Source organism: Scyliorhinus torazame, chromosome 2 (genome assembly GCF_047496885.1).
Source record: "Scyliorhinus torazame isolate Kashiwa2021f chromosome 2, sScyTor2.1, whole genome shotgun sequence".
Taxonomy (NCBI): Eukaryota; Metazoa; Chordata; class Chondrichthyes; order Carcharhiniformes; family Scyliorhinidae; genus Scyliorhinus; species Scyliorhinus torazame.
In genome coordinates this window covers 218,556,091-218,582,132 of record NC_092708.1, presented here as the reverse complement: position 1 = coordinate 218,582,132, position 26,042 = coordinate 218,556,091, and the positions used below count along the sequence as shown (strand labels likewise).

Here is a 26,042-nt window from a genome sequence, read left to right as displayed (position 1 = left end):
GAAGACAAAGTATGAATTAAGGGGCTCAGCGGGGGAGTTTGAGAAAAGGTGGGGGAATGTTTGTGGCCGTGTTTGAAGAGCTGTTCATCATGTGGGGGGGGGTGGAGGAATCTGTAAAGTTTCCCGGGGTGTTTATTTGCTGTAACCTACTTTGATATAAGTTTGAATAAAATGCGTTTCAAAAAATATATATATATTTCAGTGGCGGCTGTTTCAATTCAAATTTGAATTCAGTATTGTCATAATGGTTCAGGTGGATATTCCCCTCAGTCTGTACTGGATGCACTGGGTCACTAGGGCAGGTTGGAGCATGTCCAATTTTCCAATATTCTCTGCATCAGGATCCAGTGCAACTGGATGGAGATCCAGGAAAATCTACCCTTAAAATATCTTTTAATCCAGATTACCACATGGAGGTTTCCACTGGATGGTGAATATTACTGACATTTTCCTGTTACTTTAACATTTAAAGTTGCTTTCAAGGCAGTGTGGCCCATCAGTATTGGTACATTGGCACTGATCTGCAAACATTTGATTTCTCTCACTACACTCAGTTTCCTGCCTCAGCTGCACTTTTAAAAAATATATTTTTTGTTGGTTTTATATTTATTTGTACTAACATTCGCCAGGGTTAATACACAATAAAAAAGAATCTATAAAAATGGGTATAAAAAAAAGGGAAAAATACACAACAAACAAGTATACATACAAAAGTAATATACAGGTATAGGTATGTAGGCTCTATTTCTGTGCCCCTGATGGTCAGTTGCCACAACCAAACTGTTTTAATTATGTACATGCTGCCCCATGATATTAGAACATGCCATGGGGCACGTTCGGCATCAACCAGGCATGCCTTGGTGTTGCTGTTGTGGTGTTGCGCGTCCCCATTATATGTCCCTTCCGGCTCCCTGCTTGATGTCCTCCCCCTTCCCCCTTTCATCACCCATCCTCTCTGCTCGCTCCTCCCCCCCCTCCCAACCTATCCTTTCACCCCTCTCCCTCATCCTCCCTTTTTTTCTCCTTCTGCTGTCCTCCCACCTTGCCCTTCTCCACCCTCCCCTATTTGTTGCTGCTCAAAAACAGGTCTTGAAATAGGCTCCACGTGTTGTGACAGCATTCCTCTGATCCCCAATTGGTGAATTTGATTTTTTCCCAACTTAAGGAAGTTGGACAGCCAGTCTGCGGTCCTCAGCTGCACTGTTGGGAGGGGATGGGAGTGGTAATGGTGGCAGTGGTGATACTCAACAGAAGCCAAATTTTTCTGGTGAGGTTGAAAAACATGACAGTCACCAGCCACAGCTGATGTAATAATAATAATCTTTATTAGTGTCACAAGTAGGCTTACATTAACACTGCAATGAAGTTACTGTGAAAAGCCCATTATCGCCACATTCCGGCGCCTGTTTGGGTACACTGAGGGAGAATTCACAATGTCCAATTCACCTAACAGCACGTCTTTCGGGACTTGTGGGAGGAAACAGGAGCACCAGGAGGAAATCCCCACAAACACGGGGAGAACGTGCAGACTCCGCACAAACATTGACCCAAATCGAGAATCGTACCTGGGTCCCTGTCGCTGTGAAGCACGGTGCTAACCACTGTGTTACCTGTATGGACTTCCTACATGCTGGCTGACAGCAGGGACAAGGAGAAGCCAAATTAAGATGACCAAACATCCCCTCAGTGCCACTTTGCTGCAGATGTGCCGAGCTCTTAGAGACAAAGGAACTCAGGAAGGACTCACATTCTCATTAAACATATATTTACTTTTGGTCCCTCCGAGACCTGCACGAGTCCCTGGTTGACAAATTGAGTGCACAATTTATTTCAAGGCCTCTTACATTATCTTCATAACCAACCATTCAATGACGAGCAAAATTACTTTCTCTCCTCGCACTGAGATGTCTGCCTAATTTGACTAGAAAATTGGCCAGGCAGCTTACAACTTATCGAATAGTACAACAATTGTCAGCAACATTGGAGACATTTAACAAAATACTTAATACAAACATTCAGAGACACTGGGTTCAGAGCTTAACCTGTTGGTGTCACTAAGTCCAAATCCTTCATCACTTGGCAACAGCAGAACAACCTTCCAGAAGATTCTCTTTTGACGAGTTGGGAAGCTATCCACCACCAACCGGAACAAGTCCAAAGGAGTCCAGGCAGCTTCACTAAAAGTGAAATTATAACGCAAATTTAACAATAACTGCTGTACCTTGCTTCATGGGCATAATATACAACAAAAATTAGCACTTATTAAATCATATACAACAAACAGCACTACCCATCAACTCCCTCAGGATAAGAATTTCTGCAGGTATTTATAGTCCTCTCCACTCTCGATGGCCTAGTTTATGCAACGTGCCTGCTTTTTGTCATGGCTGGTCTAACGTAGTAGCATTAACAACATTCCCAAACCCTAAACATAAAACTATCCTGGTCAATTTCAACAGCCCTCAATTGTCGTTGTTGCGCTTGTAAATAAGTTTCAAAAATTAATCTTTAATAATGCAGTGATTCAAATACATTACAACTGTAATAGGGTGAATAACTACATGTTATATCTGTTCCTTTGTGTAATAATCAGCTTCATTTATAGCAATAGTTAAAGCTTTAGAGGTCATTACTGACAAAGTATCTTGGTTAGCTTCCAAGTTCCTGAATCACTGCTGCCATCTTTGGCAATTTGATGGTTGACAGCTTCAAATCCCAAGGTGTGAACATGACCAACTATCTGTCCTGGTCCACCCATGTCGTTGCTACGACCAAGAAAGCACAACAGCGCCTATCCTTCCTCAGGAAACTAAGGAAATTTGGCATGTCCACATTGACTCTCACCAATTTTTACAGATGCACCATAGAAAGTATCATATTTGCTGCATCCCAGCCTGGTATGGCAATTGCTCAGCCCAAGACCGTAAGAACCTACAGTCGTGAACACAGCCCAGTCCATCATGCGAACCCGCCTCCCACCCATTGACTCGGTCTACACCTCCTGCTGCCTGGGGAAAGCGGGCAGCATTTTCAAAGACCCCTCCCACCCGGGTTACTCTTTCTTCCAACTTCTTCCATCGGGTAGGAGATACAAAAGTCTGAGAACACACACTAACAGGTTCAAAAACGGTTTCTTCCCCGCTGTTACTAGACTGCTGAATGACTCTCTTATGGACTGAACTGATCTCTTCACATATCTTCCCTACTGAATAGGACTACACTCCGTATACTCACCCGGTGCCTGTGCCTATGTATTTACATTGTGTATTTATGTATGTCCTATATTTTTCATGTATGGAACAATCTGTCTGGACTATAAGCCCTTTTCACTGTACCTCGGTACACGTTACAATAAATCAAATCCAAGTGGTAGGGTCTATAAGCTGATCGCCTTTCTGAAAGGTGAGAATATCAATGGTGTCTGCACTGAATCTATTTAATAATAGATGGGTCACAAAATAAGTCAAAGGGGTTCCTGTACCAGAGGAGCTGATGGTAGAAATTTTGAACTCTCATTTGATGAGCTGTCTCCTTTCTCTTCTGCAGCAATCTGCAACATAATGGGGAAAAAAACATCTGTAACAAGTACTTTATGTACTTTCTCATCCAATATACCAAGTTGCACTGTTTCAGGTCCAACATTGTAGTCTATTCATTAATAGGTACAGACAGATTACTGAAACCACCACACAATTCAGCACACCCAGAAGATATTATCAGCAGGTCAAAGAGAAAATTGTTCATATTTTTGTCTCCAGCTATTGCACCTCAACACTGTCCTCAAGTCTCAAAGATGAAATACACCAACCAAAGCAGCAATTCTAACTGAAGCCCTCTTGAGCACAGTAATCCAGTGGCTGGGATGCTGCTTAGCGTCCAGAAAATCAACATCTCAATTTCCAAAAATGTCCTGCAATTATTTGTTGCAAGAAAGAATTCTAAAAATGACCTTGATATCTTGGCAGAGACTCTCACAGAGACTAATGTGTAACTCAGTGATTGCAGAATGGTCCCACTCTGGTAAAAACCCACTCTGTAATCAAGTAACTAACGCTACCTTAGTCCAAGAAACATTTATTAATGGATCATGGGACTGGGTGGGGAAATGTCAAGAAATAATGTTAACTTCTGTAAAGCAGGCATTGTCAAACTCGGGGGCGCGACCCGCGGGTGAGTCGCGGAGCTGTCCATCGCGGTGCACCCGATCGCGCAAATCCGCGCGCAACAGACGGCTTTTAATAACGCCGGCTGCAAGCGGCCTTCAAAATGGCCGCAAACATGTAAAACAAAAATGCGGCCGCACTGCGCATGCGTGCCAGATCATCGCTGCGCATGCACAAAACTATGCGCATGCGCGCCGATGATCGGGCATGTATGCGCAGTGCTGCCGCTTTTTTTTTTTTAACGGTCGCAGCTTATTTTAACAAGTTTGGGGGGTTTTATTCATTTTATTTTATTCATTTTATTTTAATTTTTTTCATTTATTATATTCATTTTTTTTTACAAGTTCGGGGGGGGGGTTTTATTTGATAAAATTTTAGCGAAAAAAATGCAGAACATTGGACTGATGGAGACTCCATACATTCCGACACTGGAAGGCTTCACCTTCAACCAACAGGTTAAATTGGAGGAGTGTGTATGAGGGCCAAAGGGACCCAAAACCATTTCCTCCATTTTTGTCAGCAGCAAACAAGGTAAGAGAAAATGGTGGGTCATGCAGGTCAGCCAGCGTAGGCCGCGAAGGTCGGCTGACGTGGGTCGCAAAGCTCGACTGGCATGGGTCGCGAAGGTTGGCCGGCGTGGGTCGCGAAGGTCGGCCGGTGTGGGTCGCGAAGGTCGGTCGGGTGGTAAAAATGGGTCCCCGGAAAAAAAATTTGAAAAACACTGCTGTAATGGATAGATGGTATAAGAGAACTCAAAAAATAAGAAAATTAAGAAAATCAAACCAATCAATCAGCATCTGAAAGAAAACGTTTGGTTAATGTTTGAATGGGACGTCATCAGGAAGAAAACAAAACGATGCCCCAAGGGAACAAAGTAAGAAGGGACAAATAATAACCAGAAAGAGAAAAAAAGTAACAGATGAGGTAATCGAGGGTCATAGTATGATTCCCAGTATAGCTTTTCTGACAAAATAAATGCAACTTTGTGACATTACTGCTCAGTTGGATGACAGGGCATTTAAAAAAAGAGTGGGACAATATATCAATTGATGGATGTAGACATTTTATGCTGTACAGTGGAGCCTTATTACTCTCAGGTTAGAAAGTTAGTACCATACTTTTGTTACAGTGCTCCAATTGTCATTTGCTCTAAGATTATCTCTCCTCTGTGTATTCTCTGTTGTAAGTTACATCCATTTAGTTTTTTTTTAAGCAACCGCCTATGGTATTGTTTCAGCCGTGATGTGTCCAACCAACAAGGTTGAGGAAGAAGATAGGATGTTGACTGGTGGTGATTTTGAGAGAGGGGGGTCCCATGTACAGAAACGCAGGCAGGGAAAGTCAGGGAGGAATAGAGGTGGGTGAAGAGGAAGGGGACTGGGAGGAACCAGGGCAAGCAAGGAATTTCACTTTCAGAACCCAGTGAGTAAAAGAAAACAGACATGAAACTCTTCCTTCCAAGAATTTGAAACAAATTGGTGAAATACATCAACAATGCACTGAAGTGCAAAGCTAAAGGTGCCAGTAATAAATCGAATAGTTAATTCAGGAGTAATTTCTTTAATCAGAGAGAGTGGTTAGATTGTGGAACTCCTGAGAGCAGGGAATAGTTGAGGCAAATAGCGCAGATGCATTTGAAGAACCACTCCTGATGAGCAGTATGGAGAAAGGATGCAAAGGATATGTTGATTGAGTTAGATGAAGAGGGTTGGGAAGAGATTTGTGTGAAGCTTAAACACTGACGTGGACTAATTGAACCAAAGGGTTGTTTTTTGTGATGAAACTTTATATAAATATCAATACCTTAGAAACGAGATGCTGAGGTTGTCACCTGTGGGCAGTTCTGGGTTCACCACTTTGGGGCTCAGTTTGCAGTCAGGGCCTGCCCTGCCTGGGGCTGCTGGAAATGTCCACATTTGTTTTCTCAGGCGTTTCCGAGCCTCTGCAGTTGCTCTCCATCTAGAAGAACATTTGGAAACTAAGTTAAAAAGTCATTTAAGGATCCAGAAATAAAAAAGTGCTTTATAAATGCAAGTCTTTCTCTTTACTTTTCCCCGCTTACAGTTAACAATTCTAAGAGTAGGACATTTTTCTTTCACTTACTTTTTTAAGTATTTGCAGAAACAATGAACTTCCTGCAGTGTCTCCTTCACTGCCTGAAAGATCTCACTTTCCAACGTTTCTTTAATGAGGGAGTTGCAGAACTCTGTGGAGCAGCGGTTAATCCGTGCTCGCCTATCCTCCTCCACTGCATGCCTACAAAGGACAAAGTGAAGGGTTGAGTACAAGTGTCCCTTTGATGGCATTAACTTAGGGAATTTAGGAAGACATGGTTATATGCCTTGTACAATCAGCAATGCCCTGCCTTTTCCAAGAAACTGACAGTAATTCTGCAGGTACAAGGCCCCGATACTTGAAAAATAGAGCTTTGAGTACACACACGACACGTTTTGGCACTTCTTCCTTCTACACTTTTTTTCTCTGGCAAGATTGTCTATCTTCTCTACAGACTCAACATAATTTCAGGTTCACAGCAAAGGATATGCCATGCACTCACTGCTTTCAGAACAATAGAGCAGTCTTTTCCAGACATCGTTCCTTTCACTTCCAACGTCTAAAAACTTCAGAGACTTGCATTACATCCCTATGCAGACCAGGCCAGAAAATATTCCTGTTGACTGATGCCGAGTTTTCTAAATTCCCATATGTCCTGCCACTGTTACCTCATGTGCCATTCACAGTATTTCCCTATGATATTTGGGCAGTACTGGTAACTTCTTGTCCCACGGTTATAACCCTCCGGTATTCAACATATTTTTGTATCACAGAAGGTCGTGAATTCTTAAATTCTTCCAGGAGAATGATTCATCTCAGAGTCTCATAGAGAGTTTCAACTCTCAGTGCTCATACCAGTCTAATAAAATTGTTCTGCTTAATCCTTTAAAATTCAACGTAGATCTGTTGCAGCTGTTTCCTTAAATCCCCAAACTCTTGCCTACATGCCTCCAGAACAGATTCATATACATCCAGAATAGTCTTGTTTTCCAGTGACCACATCTGTAGTAAGTGTTGGTTGTTTACATAGATACATAGAAGATAGGGGGCGTGATTCTCCCATGCCGCGCCGTATGGGAGAATCGCCGTTCGCGCCATTTTTTCCCGCGGCGCCAGTCAGACGCCATTCCGCAATTCTCCCGGACGGTGAGAACGGCGTCATCGAGGTCGGCGCCGTGCCTGCCAGAGAATCGCCAGAGGTACCAAGTACGGCGATTCTCCAGGCCCCCCCACTCTTCAGCGGCCCGGATAGGCCGACACGCCGTCGCCGTTCACACCTGGTAAATAAATTTGTCAGCCAGTTGTGCTGGCTGACGATGTGGAGGAAGGAGGTGAGTGGCCGGCCTCACCGTCGGCAGCAGGAGGTGGCGTCAATGGCCGATGCTTTTGGGGGGGGGCGCTCTTGGAGTAGGATGCCACAGTGCCGGGGCAGGGGGGGGGCGTTGGAGGAGGATGCCGCAATGCTCGGGGGAGGGGGGGGTTGGAGGAGGGGGTGGAGGAAGGAGGAGGGAGTGGAGGGAGGAGGCGGTGGTGGAGGAAGGAGGAGGTGGTAGAGGAAGGAGTGGAGGTAGGAGGAGGAGGTGGAGGAAGGAGTGGAGGTAGGAGGAGGGGGTGGAGGTAGGAGGAAGGGGTGGAGGAAGGAAGGGGTGGAGGAAGGAGGGGGTGGAGGTAGGAGGAGGGGTGGAGGGAGGAGGAGGGGTGGAGGGAGGAGGAGGGGTGGAGGGAGGAGGAGGTAGTGGAGGAAGGAGGGGTGGAGGAAGGTAGAGGAAGGAGGAGGGGGTGGAGGAAGGTAGAGGAAGGAGGAGGGGGTGGAGGAAGGAGGAGGGTTGGAGGAAGGAGGAGGGGGTGGAGGAAGGAGGAGGGGTGGAGGAAGGAGGAGGGGGTGGAGGGAGGAGGGGGTGGAGGAAGGAGGAGGGAGTGGAGGAAATGCCGCCGAGCTGTTGGGGTCGGGCATGGTTACCCGCAGGAGCGACATGTCAGCCGGCCTTCCATGGCAGGATGGTGGCGAAGACACGCTTTCAAGTGCAGGTCACGCTGCTGGCCCGAGGCTAGTGGCGCCTCAATGAGGACGGACGGGGTTAAGTGTGCGGTGGGCGGAGACTGTGGGCAGGGCAAAGGTTGCATGTGTGTCTGCAGCGGCACAAGGCAGCCAAGGCACCCATGTATTCCATGGGCCCTGGCTGTCGAGGTGTCAAAGCGCCATCGTTAAACATGTTGTTGTCGTCTCTCCTTCCCACCCCCCCCTCCATTCGTGTAGGTCATTATGTTCGCGCAACATCCAGCAATGTTTGCCGCCGTGACAGGAGCGACTGCCCTGCAGGTAGCCATTCTTCACCGCCGACAAAGGTGGCTCAGAGCAGTTGCTGTAGCAGCGGCTGCAGCAGAGGGACTGGCTGCAGAGGGCCCCGTGCCAGCAACTCATGCTGCAGGCCCTCCCGACCGACAGGTGCATGAGGAGGCGGAGGGTGACAATGACCACCACATCATCGGGCATGTGGAGTTAACTGAATCGGATCCTGATGGAGTGCAATGGGGGAGGAGCAAGAGCAGGTGGTGGTGCCAAGGCGCCGGAGGCGCCCCATGCGGCCTCGAGTGTATCGGGACCGTATGTCGTTCCAGGAGCTTCCATATGCGGCATGCAGGAGGAGACTCCGATTGAGTCGGGAGACCATGGCATATAAATGCCATCTCGTGGCACACCTGGCACCACGTGGAACGGGGGGAGGGCATGCTATCCCGGTGGCCGTCAAGGTGACGGTTGTCCTTAATTTCTTCGCAACAGGGTCCTTCCAGGCGCCGAATGGGGACCTCTCTGGAATCTCGCAGGCATCGGTGCACCAGTGAATCCGGACCGTCACCGACGCCCTGCATGACATCGCGGGCAGATACATTAATTTTCCAGAGGACCACGCACGCCAGGCTGACCGGGCAGCGGGATTCGCCTCCGTGGCCGGGATGCAGATGGTCCAGGGGGTAATTGATCGGGTGCATGTCAGCATGCATCCACCCTCGGACAACAGCGACATTTTCCTGAACAGAAAGGGCAACTACTCTATGAACATTCAGGTGTCTGCGACCATCGGTAGAAGATTATGCACCCAATATGCTGGCAGCGTGCATGATGCTTTCATACTCGCTCATTTGTTCACCCCGCTATTTTCGAGGGACACACCCCTCCCCCGGCTGAGGGGCTGGTTGCCGGGTGACGGGTTACCCGTTGCGGTCGTGGCTGATGACGCCTATATGGAGGCCAAAGTCCGACGCGGAGACCCGCTATGATGAGGCCCATGCAGCGACCAGGGGTGTTGTGGAGAGGTGCTTTGACCTCCTGAAGATGAGGTTTCAGTGCCTGGACCGCTCTAGAGGGGCCCTGCAGTGCCACCCGACAGGGTCGGGCGCATAATTGTGGTCTTCTGCACCTTGCACAACATTGCCCAGCAGAAAGGCGGGGTCCTGGAGGAGGATGCACAGGGGAGGCCGATGAGGGCGACACCTCTGAACATGAGGAGGAGGAGGAGGATGGGGGGGGGGGGGGGGGGGCGGGCACAGACACGACCTGGGGGAGGGATATGGCCGGGAGGCTGCACGACGACACAGGCTAGGAGAGCGAGCATGCGACGCGTTGATAGCCGCACGTTTCACAAACTAGGGGGGAGGGCATCGCTGAGCAAGGCACTTGCACCACTGATTGCGCACAACCGCACCACCCAGCAACCCCCACTTCCCGCACCATCGCACAACCCTTCCGCCCATACCGCCACTTTCGCAGCACCTTACACCTGCGGCACATCGGGAATGTTTTAACACAGTTGCTTGTGTAAGCGGATGTGATCAGTGCCATGTTGAACGATGACAACCCGCTCTGCGATGACCTGTGAGCTCCGGATTGCTAGACAATGTATGACTCATGGCCACAGCTACACCCGCCACCTCGGTGGTCCCTGTATGTGTCACGGCCAACCCATCACATGGCCATGTGGGGCATCTGGCGTCAGTGTGCAGAGGGCGGCGGGGTGTTGGGGGGTGAGAACACACACCCGGCCTCACCATTGCACGAAACTTCGACCCCCAGCGTCACTCGGTCCCCCACGATCCCTCAGGCACCGGACATAGCACAGAGGCACCTAGGTTTGGTGTTACAGTGAATTTAATCATGACATTCACATACAAGTGCCCTAGCCCCTATAACTAAGCTGTGCCCTGCACCCGTGCCAACTTACTACGTGTCTAACTTTTTTGCCTTACGGGCCCGACCACTACGTCTTGGTGTTTCCCCAGACGGTACAGCAGGAGTGGAGGCGGACTGCTGAGACTCCTGCCCTGCGACGTTGGTCCACTTCGGCGCACATTTCCTGGGGTGACCCGGCTTGGATGGGCCAGGCTGCTCGGCGGGCGTGCTGGATAGCTTGATGCCACCCTGCTCTGCCCCCTGCCCACCAGATGCACCTGGGACGGAACGGGGGGAGCCCGAGTGTTCTGGGACCTCCCTTGCTGGAATAACCGGAACGGCCACCAGAACCTCCTCCTCCCTTGGGGAGCCCGGTGGCCCCCGGGCCTCACTATGGGTTAGCGGTGCCCGTGGAGGCATTCGCCGTGGCACCACCGACACCTGGCGCTGCCAGTCCTGGAGGCCCGCTGTGGAATTGACCAGGGTCTAAACGTTCCCAGCGATGGTGCTCAGGCAGTGCGCAATCCCTGTGAGGCATCGCACAGCCTCCCGCTGGGATTCTGCGACGCCACCCAGCATGTGGCCAAGGCCGCCGATGCTCTCAGCGATGGCCGGGTGAAATTGGGCCAGACTCCGGAGCGCGGCGGCAATGTCCTGTTGGCTCTGGCGCATGGCTGCCTATGAGAAGGCAGCCCTGTCCTGGGCATGGATGACGTGTGCACAGCAAGCCCCACGCCTTGCAGAACCTGACTCATGTCCGAAACCGTTGCACCCATTGCCTCCACCGCAGACGCCACCCGTGCGGTGTCGGTCTGGGTGGCAGCCATGACCGGCACCAGTCCCTGCTCCTGCACGCGCATGGACTCCTCCAACCGTCTGCAGTTGCTGGAAGACGGCCGTCGTCCCGATGTCCACTCCCAGGGTTCCCAAATGCATCTGGTCTGTGGGTGGGTCTAGTAAATCCAGGAATCCGGGAACTGTCCGGGCGGCAGCTGTGTGCTGGGCCTGGACTGCCCTCCGACCGTCCAGCCCCTCGGCTGCTCCTACCTCCACCCGGTTCGGCTGTGTGGTGCGCACCAGTAAGTGAGCCTGAAGCCTCATCACTTATGTGCCCAACCAAGGTGGGTGGATCTGTGGTGGTGGACATTGTGGGTGACAGCAATGCCACAAACCCGAGCTCATCATCTGTCCCCAGGTCTGGGGGCTCCTGGGTCAATCTGTGGACCGGCGCTACTAGTCTGCGTCCCACGTTAGGTGCAGTGTCCAGTATGTGCGTTGACTGTCCTGCTGTCCTCTGTGCGTCACTGTCCACAGTCCTAGTCCTCTCTCCGTCACTGTCCCGGCTCGCAGCGCTCTCCTCGTCCGACTCACGACCATCAGTGTCCTCAATGCCCGTCGTCTCTTCGTCCCTGTCCGTCCTCTGTGCGTCCCCCTTCAGTGGCACGACCTCAGGGGAGGGCCCTCCTGTCAGTCTTCCTTGCCCCCTCTGCCGTGCGTCCGGATGTGCTTGCACATGGGAACCCTCGGGGTACTTCCCTGGCAGCCCTCGTGAGGTCGTGGAGCTTCTAGCGGCACTGTTCTCCAGACTCCAGACAGGGGTGAGTGCCCCACAGCGCTTACCGCGATGCCCACCTCACGCCAGCACCTCACAGTGCTAGCTGGTTGCCGGTGCCCAAGCCTTGGACACAAGGTGGCCCTGCGCTCTGCTACGACGTCCAGCATCGTGTCCAGATCACTGCCCCTGAACCTTGAAGCGGCACTGCGGGGCTCAGCCATCTCCATCGGTCGGGACCTCTGTGCGCGGATCGCGCAATTTAAATGACACGGCGAGGCGTCAGCCGGTCGTCGCGCGATGACGACGCCGCTCTGGCGCCACACCCACCGCGTTTCTCGTGGCCCCGCTGCTGGCCCCTTATCGGGGCCTGAACTGATCGAGGCCGTTTCGCGCCGTCGTGAAACGCAACGGCTTTCACGACGGCGCAGACACTCTGCCTCATTATCGGGGAATCGCACCCAATAGTAGGAGGTCTTTTGGTCCTTCAAGCCTGCTCCGCCATTCATCACGATTGTGATTGATCATCCAACTCAATAGCCTAATCCTGCTTTCTCCCCACAGCCTTTGATCCCATTCACCCCAAGTGCTATATCTAGCCGCCTCTTGAGTATAGATACATTTGAGGAACTCCGGCTCAGAGTTGATGAGCTGGAGTCTGAGCTTTGCACGCTGCGACACATCAGGGAGGGGGAGAGGTACCTGGACACCCTTTAGAATAGCTAAATTAAATTCGGCCAGTGGTCAGGGACAGGAGGATGTGGCTGCAAGTGAGGCAGGTCGAGGGATCCAGGAGGTAGGGTAGCAGAAGCCTCAGCCCTTGGCCCTGTCCAAAAGGTTTGAGATTCTTGCTCCCTGCGTGGACGGGAACGAGGATTGTAGGGAGAATGAGGGGGGGGGGTCGGTATAACAAGGACAGAGGTTTTGCTAAGGGAGTATAAACAGCGAGGAACTAAATTAAAAAGCAGAACCAAAAAGGTAATAATCTCTGGATGGGAAAAGAATAATAGGATAAGGATCTTTTATGCACTGGGATGACTTCCAGTCAATGTCTTTCTGAAGGTCAGGCTTTCGTTTTGGTGATAATAATAATAATAATAATAATAATAATAATAATAATAATAATAATAATAATAATCGCTTATTGTCACAAGTAGGCTTCAATGAAGTTACTGTGAAAAGCCCCAAGTCGGCACATTCCGGCACCTGTTCGGGGAGGCCGATACGGGAATTGAACCCGCGCTGCTGGTCTTGTTTGCATTACAAGCCAGCTGTTTAGCCCACTGTGTTAAACCAGCCCCTTCTTCCTTCTCGGAGTGAGTGAAAGTGAGAGTGAGGTGAGTGAGTGAGTGAGAGTGAGAGAGCACAAGTGAGCGAGCGAGTGAGAAGGTGAAAAGAGATCCTTTCACTTCCAAAGTCTGAACACTTCTGCCATGTTCTCTCAGAAAGCATCACACAGGAACCAATCACTGACCGTTGTCAGGCAGAACACTGTCCCTGGCCAACCAGTGTCCTGGCAAGCAGGCTGCTTCTACTTTGAATCTTCTGCTTAAAAACACATCCTGATCATGCTGCCACAGGCCAAAATAATAAGTTTTCAAAAAATAAATGGGAAGAAAGAAAATAAACAGGAATGACTCTAGCATGTTCCCCAATACCAATGTCAGGCTGACTGATCTATAATTTCAATTTCTCTTTATCTCCCTTTTTAAACAGTGGGGTTATGTTGGCTCCCCTCCAATCAAAAGGAACTGTTCCAGAATCAATAGAATCTTGGCAAAAGTAGCATAGATAGGTTTGGATCCGCTTTGAAATTGGTCACAGGAATCAGCATTGAGGCCACTATTATTTTCCATCTAGATGTAGGTGTTGCGGGCGTGATCTTCCAAGATCATGCCAGTTTTAGGAACATAGATGATGCCAATTGGCTTCGAGCAAATTTTAATGTGTTGGGATGCTAGGCTCATGATGGACAAATGATCTTCATGATGTTTCTTTCTTATCCTCAAAGATAGCAAACATTTTGGTGTTTGGTCAAAAATAAGGGATCAGGTTCCTCCACCACCACATCCTAAAAGAACCATTTCACATGCGGGACAACAAAAAGACACTCTCATCCATTCTGTGATGAATGTACAGAATTTTTATATATTGTATTTTATATTGGTTGTAGTAATGTTATTAAAAGCCTGGCTAAAGGTATATATATATATATATATATATATATATTGTTGTTGTAGTAATATTATTAAAGAACCTAGGTTAAGGTATCCAGAACAGAAGGGTCTGACAAGACAGAAGTGGATCTGCTTTTGAAAGCGTTTCTCTTCAAAAGTCTCAACACGGAGGACAGCAAGTAAACCTTGTTTTGAATAAAGTTTTGTTAACTTTATTCATAAGGGCGAGACTTCCGGTGACGGCGGGCGGGAGGCGGCCGCACAATGGAGGGCTCCCGTTCGGGAACAGCGTTTTCAGGACTTTATGCCCGGTCCCAGGGTCCACGGAGGCGGCAAAAGCAGGAAGAAACAGTGAAGGCACAGTGAAGAAAAATGTCGAGGGTAAGCAAAAAATCGTCCGTAAAGAAAACAGCTGAAGGTCCATCGGGGAGTGGAAAGGTCACCGCGGGGTCACCAAGGAAAATGGAGGCTGGATTACCAGGGGAGGCCGCATTGCTTACGGCTGAAGAAATAACTAAGGTGATGGCTGCGGAATTCGAAAGACAGTTTCCAAGATACATGGAGACAATGAGGAAGGAGATGAAAGAGGTTTTGAGTGCGCTGGTGGAGGAGGCGATTTCCCCGGTGGCGAACGCGGTGACGAGCGCAGTGGTGGAGGTGCGAGAGCAAGGGGAGGCGCTGAAGGAAGTCGAGGAGACATTATTGCAGCACGATGATCAACTTACCTCGATGGGGAAAGAGTTGCGGAAGGTGATGGACATTAACAAGGATCTGCGAGGAAAAATGGAAGACCTGGAAAACAGATCCAGGTGACAGAATGAGGATTGTGGGGCTGCCCGAAGGAGTTGAAGGACCGAGGCCGATTGAGTATTTTGCCGCAATGCTGGCGAAACTATTGGGGGAGGGGGAGGACCCCTCCCGATATGAACTGGATCGGGCTCATCGGTCATGGAGGCCTGTACCAAAGGCGAGTGAGCTGCCAAGGGTCGTGACTCTGTGCTTCCGTAGGTATAGTGTGAAGGGGAAGGTCCTGAGCTGGGCCAAGTAGAAGCGGGTGGTGCAGTGGGCTGGAGCTGGTATACGTGTATACCAGGACTTTACGGTGGAGCTGGCGAGGAGGCAGGCTGCCTTCAACCGGGTGAAGAGGGCACTGTACATTAGCAAGGTGCGGTGCGGCATTGTATATCCAGTGAAGCTGAGGGTAACTTACAAGCTGAGGGACTTTTATTTTGGAACGGCGGAAGCAGCGGAGGAGTTTGCGAAGGCAGAAGGACTGTGGCAGAACTGAGAAATGGCCATGTGCCGATGTGACCTCATGACTGACTGTATTTTCTTCTTTTTTTTGTTTCACTGAGTGCGGGTGTATGGGCTAAAGGAGCCAATGTTGTATATATTTGGACAAGGGAAGTGATGGAACTTTCACTCGAAATGAGGGCTCTTTGGGGTGTAGGTGGCTATGTGGGGTTTGTGCGCTAAAAGGGGATTTCTGAGCTTTCCTCGGGCCGGGCAAGGGAGAAGGGACCCGGGCGGGGGCCTCCACGCTGGCCGGTTTAAACCGGCCAGTGAACGGGGGAAAGGTGTGGGGAGGGGCTGCGGCCATCGGAGCCTGGCAGAACAGGGTCCGAGTGGTCTAGCCGAGGTGGAAAGTTGGAGGGAAGGAACCGAGATTGGGGGGAGGAATTTTACAAGAGGCAGTGGACGGGAGGAGTTGGAGACTGGGGGGTGGGAGTACAACTCTTGGGTATCATGTACGGTACTCTTTCAGAGGTTGGATGGCGTTGAGTGTAGGGGGGGGGGGGGGGGGGGGGGGGGGGAAGAGGGAGTGGACTCTATAGGTCAATGGTGACCATGGGCGGTCCCGGACTCCTTTTTCTTTTTCTCTTTTGTTTCCACCGTGGGAGGGGCTGTTTTATGGGATGCATATATTGACAGGTGAGCCGTTGTTTGGGGTGGTGGGAGGATGGGATAGTTGGTATTGTTAAGGGGATTGATTTTGTATTTGTTACCGTTTACTGTTTGTGGGTGGGGTGTAAATTTTGAAGGAAAATGTGAAAATGGAGAATAAAAACATTTATTTTAAAAAATCTTTATTCATAAGGGCATTTAAACTGTATTGGGGTTGCTTGGTTGGAATATTTATAGTTAAGTGCCTGGCAGAAGTTAAAGTTTTTATTTTTATTTCAGGAACTGTTTAACTATGAGTTGTAGAGCTATTTCCATGATGTTAATGTGGTTAATATTGTGTTAAGAATAAAGATTGATTTAACCTAAAAGATCTCTATTTGTCAGTGGTATAACTCCTGGGGTGAAGTATCCTTTCCTCACAGTTTTCCAAATTGTTGGAATTTCTTGTCCGGTATCCGAACATAAATTGGGGTCTGGTCTGGTATCTTCACAATTCAGTGTCGGCTAGAATGGCAAAACGTTCCCACAGGTCAGCAGGTGTTTCAAATTAATCTGAAAGGTACTGAAACAATGGAACATAGTTGAAATGTCAATATGACTGTCTCAGACACACTGTTACATTTTCCCCCCACTTCATGGTATTATTTGTACATTGATGAACCAATGTGGTTCTGCCAATCCGACTAACTCTATGAGCCCTCTTCTCTGCTCTAGTCAGTCCAAACGTTGACCATACATGAAGGGCATAATTCCACACTTCTTCAAAACGCTGGTGTGTTATTAATTACCTTAGCTCCTGAATGGCACATTTTCTTACGGAGTAATTCACAACTTGCTCTGTAAGTTCATCACATAGTGCCTGACTGAAGCGGCTCTTCCATAACTCCCGTTCCTGCTTCAATCTGCAATACAAAAAATAATGAGACATTGCTCTTGTATGATTCATAAGCGTCAGGATTTATCTGTCCCAAACAAAACTGAATACTTGGAAAATCCAAATGACAGGAACTGATGTCAACAGGCGTCTACCCCTTTTATATTGGAGCAAAATTTGCAGACAATAACATGCATTTGTATTTCAGCTTTTAAAAAGTGGCAAGTTACAATGCATTTCTCAACGTTTTCTCAAACACAATTTGACGCCAAGCCACTGAAGGGCAAATTACCAAATCCTTGGTCAAAGGGCTAGGTTTTAAGGGGTCTCTTTCAGGAAGAGAGAGGTAAAAAGGCGGAGAGATTTAAGAATTCCAGAGTTTAGGCCTAGGCAGCTGGCGGTATGCCAATGATGGAGCAAAGAAAATCAGGAAGGGGCAAGATCCATAATTGGAATAATGCACAGATCTAGGAGGGATACAAGGCTGAAGGAGGTTACAGAGAAAGGGAGATTGCCAGTACCTACCTGGCCTGTTCAATCCTGCGCTTTTCATCTTCGATCCTCTGTCTCTCTGCCTGAAATTCCTCAGATGAAGTTTGCGTCAGTAACTCTGTGGTGACTTCTGTGATCAGCTCCTCAGTAGATACGTTTGACAAACTAGCAAAATACAAGCTGATGTCACCATGGGCATTTAAAAGCCAACCTTACATCGAATTCCTTAATTATACAGTACAAACAGACCATTAGTCCCAACCAGTCCATGCCAGTATTTATGCTCCACTGGGCCTTTTCCCATGTTTCCTCATCTAGTTTTCAGCATAATCTCCTGTACCCTGCTCTTTCATATGCTTACCCATCTTAAGTGCATCTAGACTTCCATCGCAGAGGAAATTTTAATTGGTCCATGGATGGGAACTTTTAGCTACAGGTGGAAAAGATGCCCTTGCCTCCCTAATCCTGCTTGGCTGGCTATCAGCAACTCCACCCAAAGCTGCAGACTGGCTGGTCGAACTGTCAGATTTTCTCCGAAAATCAAATTCATCATCCGGGGATTGGAAGATGGCTTCCACAAGGCATGGAAGCCATTCGCCAACTTGTGCCAGGACCTATTTGAAGCCAACAGCCAATCGAGCGAGGGGCATGGCAGTGGAAGGGGCACTAAAGAGGCAAGCAATAAGGAGAGGGAAGAAAGAAAGGGGCGAGGAACGACGGCAATAGTCGGAGCAGACGGCGGGGGGGGGGGGGGGGGGGGGGGGGGGGGGGGGGGGATGCGCGCGCGCGAGAAGGAGGCCACAGAGGAAGGACTTGACTATGGTCAAAAAGTCCCAGGTCAGAGCGGGGACAAGCACAGATCAAATTAACTCTGTACAGGGAGGAGCAGCACCTTTTCCCACCCCGAAAGAAGGAAACATGTACTCCCAAAGAGGGGTGCTTATCAGAGGCGAGGTGCTCCACATGTAAAGCCTCCCTCTCCCAGCTTGCCTGATTCCTTTTGTTGGGGCCGGCACATGTAAATAATTAAAAATATGTAATATAGAAGATGACACCAATACTTAAATAGTTAAGGGTGAGGAAGGAGGTGGGACTACTCCTATGATATGCCAAAAAAATAAATAAACAATCACTAAAATATCAATAAAGAGATTTTTTTAAAATTGGATATGATGGGATTCTTCGCCTTGGAGCAAAGGAGCAATTTGATATTAGACGATGACAGTTTTGGATAAGGTAGCCAAGGAAAAACTGTTCCCTTTAGCTGGTGGTGCAAGGACGCAGGGGACACAGGTTTAAGGTTTTGGGCAAAAGATGCAAGGAAAATGGTCATGAGCTGGAACTTGCTGTCCTCTAAGGTAGTGGAAGCAAAGGTGACTTCAAAAGGAAACTAGATGAACACCTGAAGGAAATAAAAACTTTCAGGGCTACTGGGATGGAGTTAGGAAATAGGACTGACTGGACTGCTCCATGGAGAGCCAATTTAGACTCAATGGGCCGAACAGCCTCCTTCTGTGCTATAAATAACCTGATGTAAATGACTCTCTAAGCCCCTCACCAGTGACAACTCCTTAGCCTGAAGCAGCCTTTACCTGATGGCTTCAGCAACATATGCTGCCCCTGCTTTTGCGAGCTCTTTACATTCCACACGGAGAACATCCTTCACCATATCATTAACCAAGTCTTTGACCACCTCAACTATCATCTGAAAGAAAGAGAAAACAATACTGAAACAGGGGATAGAAACAATATGTGGAGCTCTTCATCAATTAATTATTCCCCTTAATTTTGAAATTAACATCCCTTGTCCAACTTTTACGACTTTATGTCCCTCATTTTCTTTTGGTTTTCTTACTCTGTACACCGGAGGAACAGCAACATACAAAGATGACCTTACCCACGACTCCACCTGATTATCAGATGAAACTGTTCCACTGTAAGATTTTGTAGCACTGGATTGCTATAAATGTTTTAATTTGTCAAATTTTCTCCGCCTTTCCACGGAATAATTTACAATCCTAAAACAAACTCACAGGATGAAACAGAGACGCACACTCCGGGAGGTACACAGGAACATGCCTAATAAACATAAGAGATCGCTCAAAGTACACAAGCTAAAATCTGGTACATAAATCACACTTCACAAATGTTTACCATGCATAAATGTCTAGTTTCAGATTGAGGTGCGTGTGCTGCCACTGAACTAGGATCAGTTGTCATGGCTCAAACCCCACTCCAACACATTTTCTCGGTTGACATTTTTATGCTGAGTAAAAGGAAGCTGCAGTGTAGAAGGTGCTATCAATCAAAGGACATTTAAACAGAGGCTGTGTCCGTCAGTTCAGGTGATGGTTTTTAAAAAAAACATGAAAGCAGTTGGCTCTCCCAGTATAATAAATGCTAAATATTGCGGATGCTGGAAATCTGAACAAAAAACTGAAAGTGCTGGATAAACTCAACAGGTCGGACAGAATCGGTGGAGGGAGAAACAGAGTTAACTTTTCAAATCCATAAGACTTTTATTTAGAGCTAAAGAGAGGGAGAAATGCAATGGTTATTTGTTATGGGCCAGGGTTTAGAGAACTTTTCCATTTCCGCTGTACCACACCTGTAGAGTGGGCCGTGTGCTCCCCATACCACAATCTATTAAAAGTTGTGGGTCAGGTGAACTCCATGATACACTTTGGGGTTCTCTACACACTGGCCCATAACAGCAAAACAATGTTTATTCTATGAAATCAAGTTAACCTTTGTAAAACATACAGTGAACATCTTAGCAACCATTAATTCAAATACAACCTCCAAAGAATACAACACTCAGTAATCCTTACTTTCCTTTTAACATCCATAAGACTTAAAAAAACACCTTTTAACAGAAGCACATCAGGTTTACATTCACTACTGGGAGCAGTTACCACTTTGAAAACCCCAAATGAACATTCATAAGCTTGCAGAGATTCATACACATCCTGCTGTGATTTCAGTTTCTCCAAAACTAAAATGAAACCAAACTCACCCTGCAGCAAAAAGCCTAAAGTGAAAGTAAAAAGCTGACAGGCAGCCCAGCTCCACCCACTCTCTGACATCACTGCAGTAATAAACACACATTTCTTAAAGGCACACCCACTACAGTTATTCTATAAAAACATCAATTTCTTAAAGGTACTCTCACTACAGATATTTATACACACACCCATTTAAAACTCCCATTTCTTAAAGGTACTCTCACATGACATTTTACACTGTGTAGAGGTGTATAGGAGGGGATGGAGCAAGTGGACCAAAACAGGTCAGAGGTATGTGGGAGCTAGGAAAGATTTGACAATGTGTCAGTGACACGAGATAAAAGGATTGGTTATTCGAGTATCCTGGCTAACGTTCCTCTCTCGTCCAACTGAACAGATTAAGTGCTCCTTTCCTCTAACTTGTCTGTGAGACCTTGCAAATGACTTATGTTTTCCTGAATAAAAACGTTAACTTCACATTCATTGGCCACAAAGCACTTTGAAATGCCCAGAGGTGACACAACTCACTGTGGGAATGAGACAGCTTATGGAATATTATAATAACCTTATATTTGCAACTACCAATGGAGAAATACAATGCAGACTGCAAGAAACTGGCAGAAATAAATTCACTCCCCTGTGCACATATCTAATATAACTTAATGATCACAAGCACGCATACATTAATCATTAATGCCAGACATATTTAATGAGTTAAGTGATCTCCCAAGTTATGGTTGCAAAACCTTATTACTAATCGTAGATAAACCTGGAATACAAAGGTAACCACCAGCTTCTTTTCTCTATTGGAACTTATCTTTTTAAAATTCTCTCCTGTGTCCAAACTGTCCTGATCTCCAAGCCGTTTGAGAAGTTCATGGATTTCTTTATCACCTAGATCAAGATGAATTGATCAGCTGCCTCTATCACTTCCCTCCTTTCCCACCAGAGTCAGAGGTTTGCAGCATGAAAATAGGCCCTTCGGCACTACTTGTCCATGAAATTGCCTGCATTTGGCCCATATCCCTCTATACCCATCTTTCCCGTATAACTGTCTAAATGCTTTTTAAAAGACATCATTGTTTGTGAAGTAAATTCGAGAAAATAATCGTAACAACGCACTTCTGAAGTGGCTAAGTCATACCTTTTCAGAGTAGACTGGCTGAGGCTTAGGTGGAGGTGCTGCGGGCACCGGAGGGGCGACAGGCAGCAGAGCTAGGGGAGGAGCAGTAACCTGAAGTAATGGCAATGGCTGAAAGGGCTGTTCGACAGGAAGCATTTCTTGAAGTAATGGCCGATCTTCCAGCAGTACAGCTACAAACACACAGGATAAAATAGTAAAACACAAGTGACAAAAACTACATCAGAATAGTGAATGAGAAAAGATTTCAAAATCAATGGAAATTTACATTTAAAATAGCTAGCTGAATTATTATTAATATTTATTAATATTAATTATTAATAGAACAATTATTAATATTTGCAGCTCTGAAGACCTTGATCATGAATCTGATGAATGGTCACAGATCTGAAATGTTGGCTCTCATTTGCTGCCGGATCTTGAGTGTTTCCAGTATTTTCTGTTTTTATTTCAGATTTGAAACATCTGAAATAACTTATTGCATCTTTCACTGGGTGGACTATTATTAATAGTCCCGCTACTTGAAGAGCGAGTAAATGTCTCGTGTTGCCTCTTTCAGTAATGACTCACCAAAATAAGTGACACTCAAACACTTAACTGGACAGCAGTGGGCCTTCCAAGAGATCACGGACCCCAAGGCAGATGCCTCATCCTCAGAGCTGCTGACCAATCACAAACTAGCAGTTCCATTGAATGGCAACACCTCGACTGCTGCTGTCAGTACAATACCCACCAAAGCCGAGTAGCGTTGCTGAACTCCAAGCTACAGGTAAACAATGATGGGGAGGGGGGACACAGAGGAGTTGAAGGTGAGGGGGAGGTCAGCAAGGGCAGCTGGCTGGCTCTCAGCAGACCCCTCCATTCCCAATATTCGGTTTCCAAATCAGGAACTGAGTGTCTTTGAACGAAGAGCCTCACTGGGGCCCAGCAAGCAATGCCAAAAGGAACTGCCAATTGCAATTGCCAGGCGGGCGGGAAGCCCATCCACAGGCACTCCCACCATGGACAAGTGGGGGTTGTGGGGTCCCCACGTGTCACCCTCCCACTTCATAAAATGCTGCCCCAGAGGAAGGCATTAAATATTGCTCTGGGTGTTTTTCACCAAAGATTCAGTAAAAGAGTGACATTTTCAGGTCTTTCTAACCTAAATTATAGTATTGGGGGCAATTTAAGAAGGATTCAGATTGAGGTACAATAAGTATTTTGATATAATATTGAACCTTACTGGAAATCCAAAATAACATTTTGGTAACAACACATTGCACAAAGCTATTGACGCCTCAACTGATCCGGATGGACTAACAAGACGTCACAATTCTCAAGCATTCCCATCATCTAAGTATCGATGTGAATGATGGGTTTGATTTAGCCTCAACTGCTCAGAAGATTTCATCCTGTATCACAGCTTGATGCTTTGGAAGATGATTAGCAAGCAAGACCAAAATTGAAGACATTTTCAGGGATTTCATAAAAAAGAAATAAACAAGCTGTAGATCTCTGAAATAACACTTCATTACTGCATTTTATTAAGTTTATTGGATATACTGGTCAGATGTATCATTTTATGCCAGATGATACATACACAAAAGAAATAGCTAAAATCACACCAGAAAAAAACAAACATGACTTATAAAGAGAGTGCTTTAATATGTGGAATTTAACCTACAACCTGAGAATGAGGACAACCACACAAGTAAAAAGATAATGTAAAACTTCCCAGTATACATTTAAAACTCAATACACAAATGAATTTTATCCGGGGAATAAGCTGCTTACAACCAGGTGGAGGTTAGCTGGAACACAGCAACACAAAATAACTTGTGCCTTTACATATCAGATTAGAACAATAATATTTCTGGCACTAGATGGAGCACTGGATTAGTCACAGGCCTTTCATCAGAGTTCCGAATTACAGATCCAGACCAGATCAGTGAAGTGCCGGTTTGATGGAATGATGAAAGAGGCCACAGACTAGCTAGTTTGAAAAATGCCACACTGGTATAGTGGGACTCTACAGAAAGGGCTTCACTATGCACTAGGATTGGCACAAAGTACTGCATTCCTCAGCTTGACAAACACAACATTTTCACTCCAAAATATTATAAGAGCATGATATTCCTTTATCAGTAGTATTGCTGTACATAATTAATGAACAGAAATTCCTTACTTACCGGTACAGGATGCAACAGGATGAATTTCAACTTTTCTTGCTGCATCTTGACCACCTAAAGTCAGAAATAAATGTTGTTCAACAGTCTATCTCATAGGGCTATCTTATATTTCCTATCAAACAAGCAAGGGGTTCAACGGGGCTGGGGCATTGGGTTCAGCCCGACTGATTAAATGAAAACCTTTCGGTTGCTAGAGAGCTGCATTAAATTTTCGAAATCTCAATTCAGTTCCAAGCAGACATAAACAGAACCATCTTGAACGAGGAGAGAGAGAAAGCAAAGAGAGAGGAAGAGACAAAAAAAGTGAAAAAGATGAGAGTAAAAGGAGAAAAGGGAAAAAAAGAGAAAAGAAATAAACAAGCATTTATATCACACTCTTCACAAATGCAGGTCACCCCAATGTATTTTCGAAGTGGAATCAACAGTTGCAGCAGCCAATTTACACAGAAAAAACTCCCACAAACACATGGTAACCATCAGATCAGCTGCTCTCACTAATGTTGGTTGAGAAATAAATATTGACCAGGTATTAGGAACAACTCCCTTGTTCTTCCTTAAAAAAAGTGTCAAGGGGGACTTCCGGGTGCGGCGATGCCCAGCTAAGTCGCACGTTTCGGCACCTCCCGTTTTAACGGACTTTTGGGCTCTTATCGGGAGCCCCAACGGCAATTTTCGAAGGCTAAACCCACTGTGAGGTGACATAGAAGGGAGTCCCCCGGATGTGAATGGACAGAAGAGATAACAGTGGCCAGATTGCGGAGGATCCTCTGGAGCAGCGGCAAAGAAGGGAAGTGAGAAGCAAAATGGCGGTGGAGGGAGGCCAGTTGGTATGGGGCCTGGAACAGCAGGAGTTCCTCCGGTGATGTGTGGAGGAGCTCAAGAAGGAGGTGCTGGCGCCGATGCTGCAGGCGATTGAGGGGTTAAAGGAAGCGCAGAAGACCCAAGAGATGGAGTTCCGTGGAGTGAAGGCAAAAGCTGCCGAGAATGAGGACGACATACAGGGCTCGGTGGTGAAGACGGCGACGCACGAGGCACTACATAAGAGGTGTATGGAGAGACTGGAAGCCCTGGAAAATAGCTCGAGGAGGAAGAACTTAAGAATCTTGGGTCTTCCCGAAGGGGCAGAGGGAGCCGACGTTGGGGCGTATGTGAGCACGATGCTTCATACCTTAATGGGAGCTGAGGCCCCGACGGGCCCCCTGGAAGTGGAGGGAGCGTATCAAGTCCTCGTGAGAAGACCAAAGGCAGGAGAAATACCTCGAGCAATAGTGGTGAGGTTCCACCGCTACAAGGACAGGGAGATGGTCCTGAGATGGGCGAAAAAGACACGGAGCAGCAGGTGGGAGAACGCGGTGATCCGCGTGTATCAGGATTGGAGTGCGGAGGTGGCGAGAAGGAGGGCGAGTTTCAATCGGGCCAAGGCGGTGCTCCACAAGAGGAAAGTGAAGTTCGGAATGTTGCAGCCGGCAAGACTGTGGGTTACATACCAGGGTAAACACCACTACTTCGAGACGGCAGAAGAGGCGTGGACATTTATTGAAGAGGAGAGTTGGACTAGATTGGAGAAAGAGTGTTTGAAATGAAGTAGTGAGGTGGTGGTAAGGGACTGTGAATCAGATGGGGGAAAATTTTCTTTCCCCTCGAAGGGGACACGAAGAAATGTGGGCGCCGGTGGGGAAGGGGAGGGGGAAGGAGAGAGGGAGCTGCGCCATCAGGGGCGGGGCCGAGGGAAGCGCGGCCTTTGTTCCCGCGCTATGGAAATTGTGGCGGGAAAAGGGGGCGCAGGAAGGATGGGGCCTCACATAATGGGAGGCTAAGGATAAAAGGGGGAAGCCGAGGTCAGCCAGAGTTTGCTGACTTCCGGAAGCAATATGGGGGGGAGCAACTAAGCTAGAGAGGGATCTTGCGCCGGGGGGGGGGGGGGGGGGGGGGGGGGGGGGGGGGGGGGCACTCGGGCTTGGATGCGAAAAATAGAGGGGTGGCAATACTGGTGGGGAAACGGGTATTGTTTGAGGCGAAAACCATAGTGGCGGACAGTGGGGGTAGATACGTGATGGTGAGTGGCAGATTGCCAGGTGAGGTGGTGGTGCTGGTGAATGTATATGCCCCGAACTGGGATGACGTGAACTTTATGAAGCGTATGTTGGGGCGCATCCCGGATCTGGAGATGGGAAAGTTGGTAATGGGGGGAGACTTCAACACGGTGCTGGACCGGTCCAGATCTAAGACCGGGAGGAGGCCGGCAGCGGCCAAGGTGCTTAAGGGCTTTATGGAGCAGATGGGAGGAGTGGATCCCTGGAGATTTACTAGGCCAAGGAGTAAAGAGTTTTCCTTCTTCC

The 26,042-nt window shown here is 47.7% G+C and overlaps 1 protein-coding gene across 1 annotated transcript in view; it reads right to left on the bottom strand.

The window, feature by feature from the left end:
- Window positions 1–26,042, bottom strand: part of mcm3ap (minichromosome maintenance complex component 3 associated protein) — a 128,107-nt gene that overhangs the window by 54,269 nt on the left and 47,796 nt on the right. The window contains exons 12-20 of the mRNA XM_072483959.1: window positions 23,704–23,757; window positions 21,536–21,705; window positions 18,979–19,091; window positions 17,420–17,551; window positions 16,809–16,922; window positions 6,267–6,419; window positions 5,967–6,122; window positions 3,482–3,550; window positions 2,043–2,177 (exon numbers count right to left, since the gene is read on the bottom strand). Coding sequence (XP_072340060.1) covers window positions 2,043–2,177; window positions 3,482–3,550; window positions 5,967–6,122; window positions 6,267–6,419; window positions 16,809–16,922; window positions 17,420–17,551; window positions 18,979–19,091; window positions 21,536–21,705; window positions 23,704–23,757 — 1,096 coding nt within the window. The remainder of the gene's footprint in view (window positions 1–2,042; window positions 2,178–3,481; window positions 3,551–5,966; window positions 6,123–6,266; window positions 6,420–16,808; window positions 16,923–17,419; window positions 17,552–18,978; window positions 19,092–21,535; window positions 21,706–23,703; window positions 23,758–26,042) is intronic.